Source organism: Sardina pilchardus, chromosome 22 (assembly GCF_963854185.1).
Source record: "Sardina pilchardus chromosome 22, fSarPil1.1, whole genome shotgun sequence".
Lineage (NCBI taxonomy): Eukaryota > Metazoa > Chordata > Actinopteri > Clupeiformes > Clupeidae > Sardina > Sardina pilchardus.
Genome location: NC_085015.1, coordinates 28834580 through 28847660, shown reverse-complemented (window position 1 = coordinate 28847660; position 13081 = coordinate 28834580). Strand labels below are relative to the sequence as shown.

At 43.7% G+C, this 13081-nt stretch overlaps 1 protein-coding gene across 1 annotated transcript in view; it reads right to left on the bottom strand.

Moving 5' to 3' along the window:
* Positions 1 to 13081, bottom strand: part of ryr2a (ryanodine receptor 2a (cardiac)) — a 119172-nt gene that overhangs the window by 51282 nt on the left and 54809 nt on the right. Inside the window, exons 25-48 of the mRNA XM_062525565.1 lie at positions 12764 to 12911; positions 12082 to 12290; positions 11692 to 11866; positions 10835 to 11043; positions 9691 to 10034; positions 9430 to 9547; positions 9136 to 9296; positions 8587 to 8746; positions 7937 to 8023; positions 7612 to 7838; positions 6588 to 7416; positions 6126 to 6326; positions 5927 to 6032; positions 5213 to 5356; positions 4168 to 4441; positions 3929 to 4043; positions 3501 to 3633; positions 2712 to 2815; positions 2209 to 2344; positions 1802 to 1988; positions 1526 to 1637; positions 977 to 1097; positions 400 to 569; positions 50 to 270 (exon numbers count right to left, since the gene is read on the bottom strand). Of these exons, the coding sequence (XP_062381549.1) occupies positions 50 to 270; positions 400 to 569; positions 977 to 1097; positions 1526 to 1637; positions 1802 to 1988; positions 2209 to 2344; positions 2712 to 2815; positions 3501 to 3633; positions 3929 to 4043; positions 4168 to 4441; positions 5213 to 5356; positions 5927 to 6032; positions 6126 to 6326; positions 6588 to 7416; positions 7612 to 7838; positions 7937 to 8023; positions 8587 to 8746; positions 9136 to 9296; positions 9430 to 9547; positions 9691 to 10034; positions 10835 to 11043; positions 11692 to 11866; positions 12082 to 12290; positions 12764 to 12911 (4691 nt within the window). The remainder of the gene's footprint in view (positions 1 to 49; positions 271 to 399; positions 570 to 976; positions 1098 to 1525; positions 1638 to 1801; positions 1989 to 2208; positions 2345 to 2711; positions 2816 to 3500; positions 3634 to 3928; positions 4044 to 4167; positions 4442 to 5212; positions 5357 to 5926; positions 6033 to 6125; positions 6327 to 6587; positions 7417 to 7611; positions 7839 to 7936; positions 8024 to 8586; positions 8747 to 9135; positions 9297 to 9429; positions 9548 to 9690; positions 10035 to 10834; positions 11044 to 11691; positions 11867 to 12081; positions 12291 to 12763; positions 12912 to 13081) is intronic.

Genomic DNA, 13081 nt, shown 5'->3' with positions numbered 1-13081 from the left:
TGATGTGGTGGCATGTTACATATATGGTATCACAGTCAACTGAACTCACCCACACACAGCCAGCAAGCACTCCTCTATGGCATCCCTCTGGGCCTTAGTTAGGCAGCAGCCCTTTGACAGGCGGTACACAGTGTGAAGCAGAGAGTCAATGAGCGAGGCATAAGGCTCTGTGCCAGCAAACAGTGGGGCACATTTAGTAAGCAAAGGCAGCACAGCTGTGCACAGGTAGCGGTTCAAGGCCAGGGCCATATCTGTAGCACTCAGGGCTGGCTGCAAGAGAAAACCGTAGCATTAGACTGGAAGACAAACTCATTCAATGAAGCAAAGAGAGCATGTATGGATGACAGTGCCGTGTGGGCCTTTAAAGTAAGAAACAATGGAGTCGAACCCAAAACCCACTGTGTCAAGTGATGCCGCTGCGCGAAGGTCAGGCAGGAAGCCCACTTCCAGGAGGTGAAGCAGGAAATTCTGATCCTCAATCCCATACACCCGATCCAAGAAAAGAACCATGGCTGCCTTGTGGTCAGGGCAGAAGCCTGCTGACATGTCAGGCTCTACAACCGATCCATCTGGAAGTAAAATTTCACAGTAAAGTCATTTTGCATCTGCAAAATATAAAGCAGGACCCAAACTATTACGAAGTGAGGACAAGTACACTTAATATCTCAATATACTATCTATTAGAAGCGATTATGTGTCCTTATTGTTCTTCCAAATCACATCTGACCTCTGCTATGAGAGACACATTCTACGGTATTGAAACAAAGAAGACAGACTGGAGCCCGCTGATTAAACGTGCAGTCTTCACCACTGTATCCAAGTCAGAGTCCAATTCTACGATCAATCAGACTTATCATTGTAGCTCTGTTTGTAGGTGACACCAACACGGTCATCTTTATCATATACTGCTTCTGTTATTTAGAACACCTCAATACCTTGACTGAGGTACATAGTGTTGATCAACACAAAGACCCACCTTTGGCCAAAGTGGGCATACGAAATGGGATGCTGATGACCCCCTCAAGGTCCTCAATGGGGATCAGAGAGCGCAGAATTGCTCTGATCCGGATGGCTTCGCCCTTCCCAGCATGGATCAGCTGAAAAACAAACATCAACTCTCAGGCTTTATTCCTAACCAGCATATGAGCTGATGTCAAGTATTGGTACAATATGCCCTTGTTCCTAGATCTGCTGCAATAGTCCTACAATATCCAAGACTCTTTATTATTCTCATGAGTTTAGGGAACATCTTATCTACTTGAGTATTATCCATTAAACTACACTTTTGACATGAAAAATACACACTTACAAAGATGGATATCACTCATCACATTGTTGATATTATTACTTGCACTACTTCTACACTACACTATTTCACTACAACTATTATGTTGACTAACACTGTGGAATTGGGGGCAGGAAATGGATATGCTAAGAACCCTCCCCTGTTACCTAACTCCTGAGTGAATGTGAGAGATGTGAGGCATGCCTAAATGGGCCGCAGAATGAGCTGCAGCACCCTTACATGCATCTCAGGAGCACAGCGGCCCAGCAGGTCAATGAGGGCCGAGTAGAAGGTCATGATGGCATTGCCCATGTGGATGGTGTCATCTTCCTCATCCTCCAGAGAATCACTCCTGTGGAGGGACACAAGCACTGCTCAGAGTGGAGGATGATCCGGGATAGGCTTGTGCCAGTGGCACACCATCTTGATTTTAATTATATGAAACCGCAGTGACAGGTTAGAATGTTGATGTCAGTAAGTAAGTGAGTAAGTTCAAAAAGATGCTCCTAGACATACAGTGTTCTGCTGGCCTCAGCGACAGGTGAGGGTCCGTCCCTGCAGGGGTCTTCTGAGAAATTGATGGCCTCTTCCATGGCCGCCAGAAGGCCATTCCCTCCCTCCCCTCTCAAGGCAGGACCGAAACATTCAGGGCGCCGGATCAGGAGCCTCACAACCACATTAGCGTTCTCCTCAACACTCTCTCCTATGGAGAAACATTCCATATGAAAGCATTCACTTCAAAGCATTCACTTATGTATTTAGGCCCAGGGCAACGTTACAGTTTATCTTAAATATAACGATGACTAAGTATGCATCAGAAGAGCAAAGTTACAGCTGGCAAATGGCATTACCATGTTTCTAAATGGAAATACATCCATATTTGACATCTATATACAGTATTTACAATCTGTAAGATCAATCACCATTGCAAAAGACTGCAAACCGCAGAAAGTCCAAGTAACGCTCTCCTTCAACAGGGTTCCAGCCGATGTCAGGATAGCCTTTAGAGACTAACATCATGCAACTCTGGAGTCCACAGCCAGCCAAATACTGCACCACCTGGAGGGGCACAAGCACACATTACTATACACACAGCATCATCACTGTCTGTCGGAAGTTCTTGATTAGCTTGAAGTGACACATATCAGTTGACCTTCAAACTAGGGCACGGTGAGAAATTACATCATATGCAAATATTTGTTGTTGAGTGTTACAAGCATAATCCAGGTAATGCTATTTCTGCTGGCGCATTGACTGCAGTGCTCTGAAGTGCATCCTCTAAATACCATGGGCTTAATCACGTTGTTCTGCTTCCAAGGTGAACATCCCAACTCTCTTGAGATGCTTAAGCCTGAAATATAGCTGCTGTATGTACTGTTTGGCCTAAATAAAAGTTCTCCCTACTTTGAAAGAAAGACAAACTTACTTTCTCGAGGTCTGGTTCCCTCAGGGCCAAGGCAAGCTCATTGTTATCCATCACTGAGGCCGCAGCCACATCCAGAGGAGTTGAACCCCGCATAGAAGGAGAGGCTGAAATAGACACACACACACACACACACACACACACACACACACACACACACACACACACACACACACACACACACACACACACACACACACACACACACACACACACACACACACACACACACACACACACACACACACACACACACACACACACACACACACACACACACACACACACACACACACACACACACACACACACACACACACACACACACACACACACACACACACACACACACACACACACACACACACACACACACACACACACACACACACACACACACACACACACACACACACACACACACCATGTCATAGGTGTATATAGATAGGTAGGGTATTTCCATAAGAGGCTAATCAACAACCAAGCATATTTATACACAACATGACAAAAGATTCAACAGCACTTCACAATTGGCTGACGTCAACTGTAAATATGTTGCATGGTACAACATGTCAAACCCTCTTTCTCATAACAGTGTAACAGATCATACAATACTGCATTTAATCAATGGACAATAGAGCATCTTTCACAAATATGCCTTTTTTTGTTTAGTAGCACATTTTCAATGTGTGCGTGTGTGTGTGTGAGTGTGAGTGAGAGAGAGAGAGAGAGAGAGAGAGAAAAAAAAAGTAAATTGTAGCCTAGGTATTTTCTAGCTATTAAAAGACTTACCAAGTCCCACGCTACTGTTCTCAAGCAGGTAACTGAGGTGATCAAACATCGCTTTTTGGTTTTGTCTACTGATGCGGCAGAAGTAGCAAAGAAAACGACAGCAGTTGGCCACCATCTTAGGAAAGGTAATTTCCTTGATAGAGACAACAAATATGAATACAATTACTCAAGCTGCTCTTACCATGCATACATGATGAACAACCAACTTAATGGAAAGCAAAAAAACATTGTGACCTTCTATTGTGATATCTAAGAAAATGTATCATTGAAAAAAGTAAACAAAGTAATAATCTCAGAAAAATCTTTGCTGAGCATTCCCAGACTTGTTGATAATTCGGCATTCTACTTGAGAGTAAAATTAATTAAAAGATTGAAATTTATGCAAGATAATCACAAATGTGGCAGCCTACAAACTCAAAAGTCATTACCTTTGATTCTCCACCTCCCAATACATTCACCATGACTTCCATCACAGTCTCATGCATGCCCAAGGCCCTCATTAGATTTGGATGCTGATAGAAAACTTTGTTGTTCATAATATCACTGCAGGACAATACAGATTCACATCAGCCAGATCACATGTTCATCTCTGTAATTTACAGTGGTAGTTGGAGAAGATGGGAAGAGCGTAAGATGAAGATGTTCTAGGCAAAGCTCTAGTACTTACCCCAGGCCCCTAATCATGAGCTTCTCCTCTTCTCGGCCCATCCTGACGCTGAGTAGAGAGCGGATCTGGCCCAGAGAGGCCAGCAGGTTGATGGTGTCCTCCACAGACACTGAGTTGATGGTGTAGGTCTTCGGCAAGGCACGCACCTGTCCCCCTATACCGTCATACTGACGATGCAAGAGCACAAACATGGCTCTGACCAGCTCTGGGTCCTCAATCACACATTCCTGTGCCCAGCGCACCATCGTCTCAGAGATAAGCTGCTGAAGAGTGCCTGCCGAGAAAATTGGACTACGTGTTGGAGAAAGAGAATAGCCATTTGCCAATATTTGCATGAAAAAAACATCTAGTGTACAGAACTCAGCCATTTTAGAATTCATACATGTACCAGTACATATACAGTACACATATATTTACATGTATGGAGTGAGAAAACACTCAGCTGGTAAACCAAATTTTACATGATTTTCTAGTAACACTTCATTTTACGGTGTCCTTGTCTAAGTGTATCTACATAATGAAGTACAGTGGAACAACCTATACAACAATCTATGTAACAATATGTAATATCATGTACTTATGTAGTCCATATATACTGTTTTATTAACGTGTACCTACAGATCATTAGTACAAGTGCAGTAAGAAGAAAGTCTCATCATCATTCTCTTCTCAAGTTCCCTCCATAGCCACTTTTTCTCCTTCCCCAAAGAGAGGGGCCATTTTGGCTAACTATTTTAAAAAGCACTTCCTATCAAATGTGTACTTATGATCTGTAGGTACACAAAAATACATACAGGTAATGTATGGACAACAGGTAATGTATGGACAACAAGTACATGACATTACATATTGCTACATAGGTTATTACTCTGTAGATGTAGATATACTGGAACAAGGACCAATTGTTACCGATTTTCTTTTCTTATATTCTAACAATTCAGTGGGATAACTGTAAAGTTGAGGAACCTCACAGTCGGAATATGGCTGATGCATAATTGAATGACTGTATGTGATTAAGATCATATTATAAGGGGGCTCCACATACTTGGTTTCTTGACTTTTTTTTTCTTAGGCAGATCAGCCATTTTCTTTTTCAAATTATTCACTTTTTCCACCAGAGACATCAGTCGACCGCGTATTGTGAAATCTCCATCCACTTCACCGAGCCTCTCATCATCCTGCTCGATTCCTGTTCCCAAATGAAATATAGAAGATAAGATACTTCTCTTCTGAATAAACATATGAATCAAATCAAATAAATTGTCAATTGAAAACATGCATTCAAACAGTATGTATACATCCTTATATAAACTCTCATAAAAAGAGACATTAAAGATACTGTATTAGGAGATAATATATTTTCAATAGTCACTGACTACTAACAGTAATCTGTAAAAATGAAGTCTATTTGTATGGCCTTTAACCACTCTCCTTGCCTTCCCTTCCCCTACATTGTGTGTGTGTGTGTGTGTGTTTGTGTGTGCCCGCTGACTTGTGTACTGCTGACTTATGGACACATTTGTTCTAGTTTTTGGCATCTTAATGTTGGCACCCTTGCACTATAACACCCATTATGAAACGTTGAAGTACTTAAACGTATTGAACTTCAAAGAGAATTTGATGAAACGACTTGTAATTTGAAATCAAATGAAGTACACAAAATGTTTGTGTGTGTGTGTGTGTGTGTGTGTGTGTGTGTGTGTGTGTGTTTGTGTGTGTGTGTGTGTTTACATATATATTTTTGCAGAGGTGTGTGTACCGCAGTGAGTCATTAAGTCTTGGTGGAAGTCCAACAACTGCTCTCTGATACCGTCAGGGCAGGGACAATCCTGCTTTTCATCTTTGAAGCCTAGCAGCATGTTTATCTGAGAAAAGACAATGCAAAGCCACTCACCAACAAGACACTTCAGTGGTCAGCTATGCTTTAATGGCGTCATATCATGCCAAGAGATGCATACCTGCTCCTGGGGAGGTGAGCGAAACTCTTTGGTCTTTCGAGCTGTAAGTGCGGCAGACATGTTCAGAGCTTGCATGACTTCGTTGTACCGGAAACGCTGATTGTCTTGCAGGTTTGCCACAAAATCATCAGAGAAGGCTACCACGGCCTCAATCCGGTGACGCACCTGACAGTCACACAGGTACTGCAGCAGATGACACATCTGATGGACATAAGAGACGAGGAAAGCAGGACGTTGTGAGAGGTTAAATAGCACTAATGTACACAAACAGCAACATCCACACAGTCACTAAATAACTTAACATACTATCATAGTAAACCTATGACCAGCTGATATCAGACAGGTGGTTCTAAAGGTGGACATTATCAGGGTCACACAGTGAGATATACAGTGGAGAGGTCTTGACCTGCATTTGTGTGATTATTTGAGCTATTTGTGAGATTGAATATGCTACTCTGTTACCTGGAGCTTGACTGGCTCAGGCAACTTCATCTGGAGCAGACCTTCTTTGGGCACCTTTGCTGTTTGTTCTCCTTCAACCTTCCCGCCTTCTTTCCTCAGTGCCTCGGCCTTCTCACTAGCTGCTGCACCCTCCGCTGTGTGGCTTGGGCCAGAGGTGGCCTTGCCCTCCTTGGAGAAGACACTAGGCTCAATGAGTTGCAGAATGATTCGCAGGTCACCGTTGTGGAAGACGCCCATAATGAGCAACGTATAGAAGAGTTTGATTAGTGGCACAAACAGGAACTCTGTGCTGCCACCGACGGGATCTCGCACATGAAGACTGCCCTCACACACAGCCTCAGTCAGCATCTCCATGGTCTTGGTCTTCAGGATCTCCAGAGGAAACTCGGGGCTGTACTGGAAACAGTCGCCGCTGAGACTCTTGTCCATCCCCACGAAGCTGGGCGAGGAGAAGCGCATGCGCGGCCGCAGGGAGGTGCTCAGGCCGATGCCTGGCAGGCCGTGCTTCTTCTGCTCGTCGGGGAAGAGCGTGATGCTCTTGGTCTCCTCCGTCATGGGCACGATGAACTCGCTGTTCATCATGAGCCGCGCCGTGGCGTAGCTGCTGAGGTGGATGTCGATGAGGATGTCGTAGTAGCCCGTGCGCAGCAGGCCGGGCATGTGCTTGTTCTCGATGGCGTACAGCAGCTGGGACTCGTCCACGTGGCTGCAGAGAGCATGAGCCACGCGGTTGTTGCCCAGCGCGCACACGGCCGAGTAGAGGCGCAGGGTGTGGTAGTGGAACTTCAGCAGCTCCCTCTGCTCCGTCAGCTCCAGGATATCCACCGACCTGTGAGAGAGAGGACAGCTACGCTTGAATCAAACGCTTTTCATCTGTGCAGCCTGCCCAGCATCTCTATGGAGGAGGAAAAACTGGGCCGAGCCATTTGATCTCCAGATCACCAGCAGGCCATGGTGGCCAAATCAAGAGCAGTTGTGTGAATGTGCTTCGAGGGTTCCTCTCTACTCTGAGGTGTTCTTGTACCTGTTCTCCTCGGGGATGTGCAGAGACATGAACTGCAGGGGCTCGTGGCACTGCACCTGCCATCCCAGGCGCTCGCTGACGCGCGCCACCTCCACCCTCAAGAAGCGGTTGGGCACGCGGCTCCACAGCACGGGCGTCAGGTACTGCACATGCAGCCGGGGAGGGCACTGTGGCACGGCGTTTTTACGCTCACTTTTGAAAAGGCCAGCAGACAAGGGCATCACATTCTGCAAATAAGAAGCACACACATAGTCACACATCTTTTAGGCGATAAGATCATTATGACGCTAACATCTGAGGGGTGTGCCAGTAAGCGTGTCCTCACCTTTATGCTTCCCAGTTCAAACTGGAACACGTTGGGGCTGGTGGCCTGAGCAAACACTGCAGGGAACAGCTTGGTGCTGGGCTCAACCTAGTCAAATGTAGAACACGGACCAAACGCTAAAAATAGCACAGCAAATAGGATGGACCTGTTTTCTTGTTGTGTTCTATCCGAGCACAAGTGACTTCTGCCCATCTGTGACCCATGTCCCTGATATCTACCATTGTCTCAGTGAGAACAGATCATTGCCCTGTCTAATTAGCATAATGGGCACGGGTGTGAGAGGCATCTCGTACTCTCTTTCCTCCCAAATAGCCCCCTCCTGCTATGACCAACCCTCCCCCTTCACCTTTTGTCACCTGTCCACATCTCTCTCTCTCTCTCTCTCTCTCTGGTCTAGCTCACTCAGGTAGACCCCCATAGCAACAGCTAACCCTTGTCATCATAAACTTAAAACCACGCCTCACAATTTTAAAGTTAAAGTTGATTGATAAATAGCAGATGCTGTTATTCAAAGCAACCACCAATGACTTCTTTTCGATGTTATGTCACTATGGCAGTATTTTACTATTCTAGTAAAAACCCAGTAGTCTGATCTTTCATGTGCATAAAGCAATCTCCTCTGCCACAGGTGATAAAAGGGTCTTAGTTACCTGGTAAAAGGTGCTGAGCTCTTTGCCATTGCTGGTGAAGCTAAGCACACCACTGACACAGTCCACCTGGCAACCGATCTCCAGGCCATTGTTGTTTCGACCCTGACCAGGGCTGGTGGTCTCGCCTGCCCATACCATGTAGCAATTACTGCGCTTGATGCTGTCATGCAGATACACACACATATAGATCAGGCTTTCAAACATATTACATACAGTATGCAGACACACATTATGGCATGTCATTTAGGACTTTTATGTATCATGCGTAAGAGTGTAATAACTGAAAACAGATACGCATACAGTATACAGACACACATGCCATTTTAGGATTTGTATGTATCATGTATATTGTATAATAAATGAAAGTGTGGCATAGATGTTGATATGAAATAAAGGCCTGAATACATGAACTTGAATAATGGAACATGGATAGAATACAGAATGAAGACCAACATCAAGGCACTGGTGCCATCTTGTGTTTTCAATGTGCAATGTATTTGCATTTCAAACAAAAACATAAAATCAGTGAATTTGAGTTTCTCAACTAACCTCTCATGGACCTTGCCTTTCTCATCCCCCAGGGTCACAGTAACAGTCCTAACCTTGTCTTGCTGAAAGGCAGTGTCATACTGATGGAAGTCTGATGTAACCCAACCCACCCACACACTCGATGGTTCCTGGCCAGGGAAGATCCTTACAGAGTAGTAATACTGCAAGAAGCACACAAGCTGACAATGAATTGTTCTGTAGTCTGCTCATACCTTGTTGAAAGGCTGAGGAATCAAGGATTTTCACAATGCCCATACATTGGCTGTGTCAGATAAAGATTGATGGCACTCTCACCGTTGAGGTCTGCATAAGATAAGAGTCATCTCTTTCAGCCTCTGCTATCACCTCTTCTGGCAGACGTGCTGATGACTGGCTGGTGTTGAACTCTGGCTTTGTCTTTTTAAGCATAAACCTGAATTGGCACACATAAAACACACATGTATGTCAGGGGATGTCACAAAGTACATTACGTCTACATAGCAGGTCTCATATTTATTTTGCATAACATAAATGTAGTGTGTGTGTGAAAGGAAGTGTTCTGAAAAGGTTTTTGACCTTGACTTGAACTTGGATGGCTTTTCCTGGTTGTAGTCCTTGTGGTTGTTGAATTCATCAGTGTCCTTCTCTGGTCCGTTAGAGCCCATGTGACTATGGGAACTCTTCATCAAGACCTCAAAGTCAGATTCTGTTTCAAGGTCGTCCAGGTCTTTCTTGGAGGAGAAGAATCTCCCATTCGAGGGCACGGCACTGCCTGGAGACTTGCAGAAGACCTCGGCGCACTCAATGGGCATACTGAGGCGGTAAAAGACGATGTCACTGCTGCTGTTCTGTGAGCCGAATGACCTCTGCATGACCTTTAGACACGGTGAGCTCTCCACGGTGCCATCTATCCTTGTGACCTTTTCATGAACAGAGTTAACACCAACAATATAACAGCAGTGATAAACAACAATCTCTACCTTCACACTATTTTATCCTATTTTATTATTTGTTAGTTTATGCACTTTGTACAGCACTTTGGACAGTGTGAGCTGTGGTTAAATGTGCTCTATAAATAAACCTTACTTACTTACTTACTTACACACAGAAACACAGAGACACATGCACACACGCACACACGCGCACACGCGCACGCGCGCACGCGCGCGCGCGCACGCGCGCACGCGCACACGCGCACACGCACACGCGCACACACACACACACAGACTTATCCTAGAGCTTTGTTTCTGAGTGGTACAAAGTGAACATTAAGTGCTGCTGGTTCATTTTCATTTAACATTGCCCTTTGCCTTTGATCTAATGACATTATGGGTTTGGTTTGGGGGAGGGGGGCAGCAGGGATAACCCAGTCTGCAGTCTAATACTGTTACTTTCTATGTTTATAAGGGGAGAGGCTTGTGAGTTCCACCAGGAAAGCATTGCCAGTGTCATTTTTAGCAATTTCAAACTAAACTGATTCATTTAGAACAATTATCAATCTAATAAATCTTGGAATCGATCTTCAATTGTAGCATAATTGGTGGTCTTGTGCAAGGAAAAGGAGACACTACTGTATATGACCATTTACATTTAAAATCACATTTGTGGTTTTGGCCATCTAAATAGTCCTGTTTTGTCATGTTCAATGCAGCAGAAAGACATTTTGAACAAGCTGTCAAATACACAACAGCTAAAAAGGGAAAACCAATGAACTACTTACCTCAATGTGCTCATGGTTTGAAGGGACTGGTATAAACTGAGGGAGCCTCTTGCTTAACCACATGGTCAAATCTCGGTTCATGTTCACAGCAAAAGGCTCAAAACCTTCTTGTAGGCCACATATTGTGAAGTACTTCAATGTGCTTACGTCCTTGCCAAAGTTCATGCGGCCAATCTGACACACACCCAGACTACACACAGGGATGAATCCTGGACAGTGAAGAGGCAAAAATATGTTCCCCTCAGATTAAGTATACAGCATACACATAGTACAGACATGCTACTGTTGTAACACATGAGTGTTGATCCTGAAACATAAGGGCAGCTATCAGTGAACCATGTAAGAGATAATGTCAGTCTGCCAGTCAGCATTGGAAAATACATCCCAGCAGGACAAGCAGGACCTGTCTCGTCTAAAGGGATGTATTTTAAGATACCAGCTGAATACCAGTAAACATTATTGCACTTATTATATGGTTACTTCCTAAAACAATTACAATAACTTCCTGTGTACTAGCCACATTGTGTATAAGCCACAGGACAGTGTTTCATGCAAGAATCAAAACCATATTAATGCCATATCAACTGCCCCCTTGTATTAACTGTATTAAATAAACTCATAGCTGAAGACACTTTGTGAAATCAATGTATAAGCCACAGCTAATAGTTGGGGAATTATGGGTAAATTAACTTTCTCTGTAACATGTATGCGTAAACTATTTAGAATTTAGAAAAATAGCTCTTCACACAAAAAGAACCGTACAGGAGTTGATCATTCCTTTACAATAAGTGAACAGACCACTTGCTGAATGATTTGCATTTCTTCAACACAAGAAAGGAATCTCTTAATCAACTGACCTTCCCAAATTTCAAAATCTTTAAAGGCAAGCTCTGAGCCAGAGTCGTCAAGCAACACTTCCCCATTTAGTGTGAACATCATGGTGTGTTCACTCATGTCCACCATGCATCCAACCACATCTCCTGGCTGCCAGGAGCGCCCAAAATGTTCATTCCCCTGGTGCCACCGTTGGGCCTGTAGTACATGGACAACACATGAAACAAACCCATGCTATTTGTTTACGTCTCAGAATCATCTAAAAATGTACATATTTTTATTTGTCAATATACTGTATGAAAAACTAAAACAGCACAGCACACATCAACAATTTGCTTCAATAATCAGCTTCAAATCTCATTAAATAGTTTAAGCCCTCAATTTCATTAAATACAGTATGTAAGTGTGCTTACCTTGAAGCCATCAAAGACAAATGCGTGTTCATCAGAGCCCAGTTCCTGGTCAGGCAGGCAAGCTGGTCGGGCCCAACCTACCCTCATCTCTCCAGCAGTCACCACTTCAAACTCAAAGTACCACTTCCCCACGTTCACGCCGTATGTCGTCTCAGCACGGAAGATACGAAACCTCTCGGCTGACATGTTGCTTATGTCTGCTCTGGATGCTGGTAGATGAACATGTCATTGTGAGTGCTGATATAAATCTCTACATTTAGTGATGGAATACTCTAGGTGTGATCATCAATATACCAGACTTGAATTTTTGTTTTAGATAATCTGAAAGATAATCAGCCCTCTATACTTGGAACTAAAAAGGGATCAGGCATTATGTTAACAGTGACAATTTCATTGCTTTAAACCATGATACTTACAGTATAAAAAAATTAACAAAGCAATGACCTGATCAAAACATTCTGAGATACTAATCTCCAGGTGTATTTAATTAATCTCAAATGTTTCTAATACAACTCAACAGAATACATAGTTTGGGCATTCAAGGACCAATCAACTTCAGTAATAATGAAAATGTTGATAGCAAAAATGAGAGTAAATAAAATGGCAGGGGTTATTTACAATAGGATTTTATACTGTAGGTTGTGGGTGTTGCCTGGCAGAGGTTTAGAAATGAAGGACTCACCGTGGTCTTGGTCTGGAGCCTCAAGGCTATATCCGTAGCCTAGGAGTGTACGCACTGCTTCTCGCAAGCTGTCCTTGTTGGATTTCTTGGTTCGTTCATCAAGCAATACATATGGAACCAGCCGTGGGTTCCTCTTGCTCTTTACATCCTAAGGACAAGCAAAAGTAAGTTTCTCACTCCACATTTAAACCATCCTTCTGTAATTCCCACTCCATGGATGGACTGAAAAACCTCTCATGCTTTTTCAGTCTTGGACTGCCTGCTCAAAATATCATCACTACATGATCAAAGGGACATATTTAATTGATAAGGAATTAA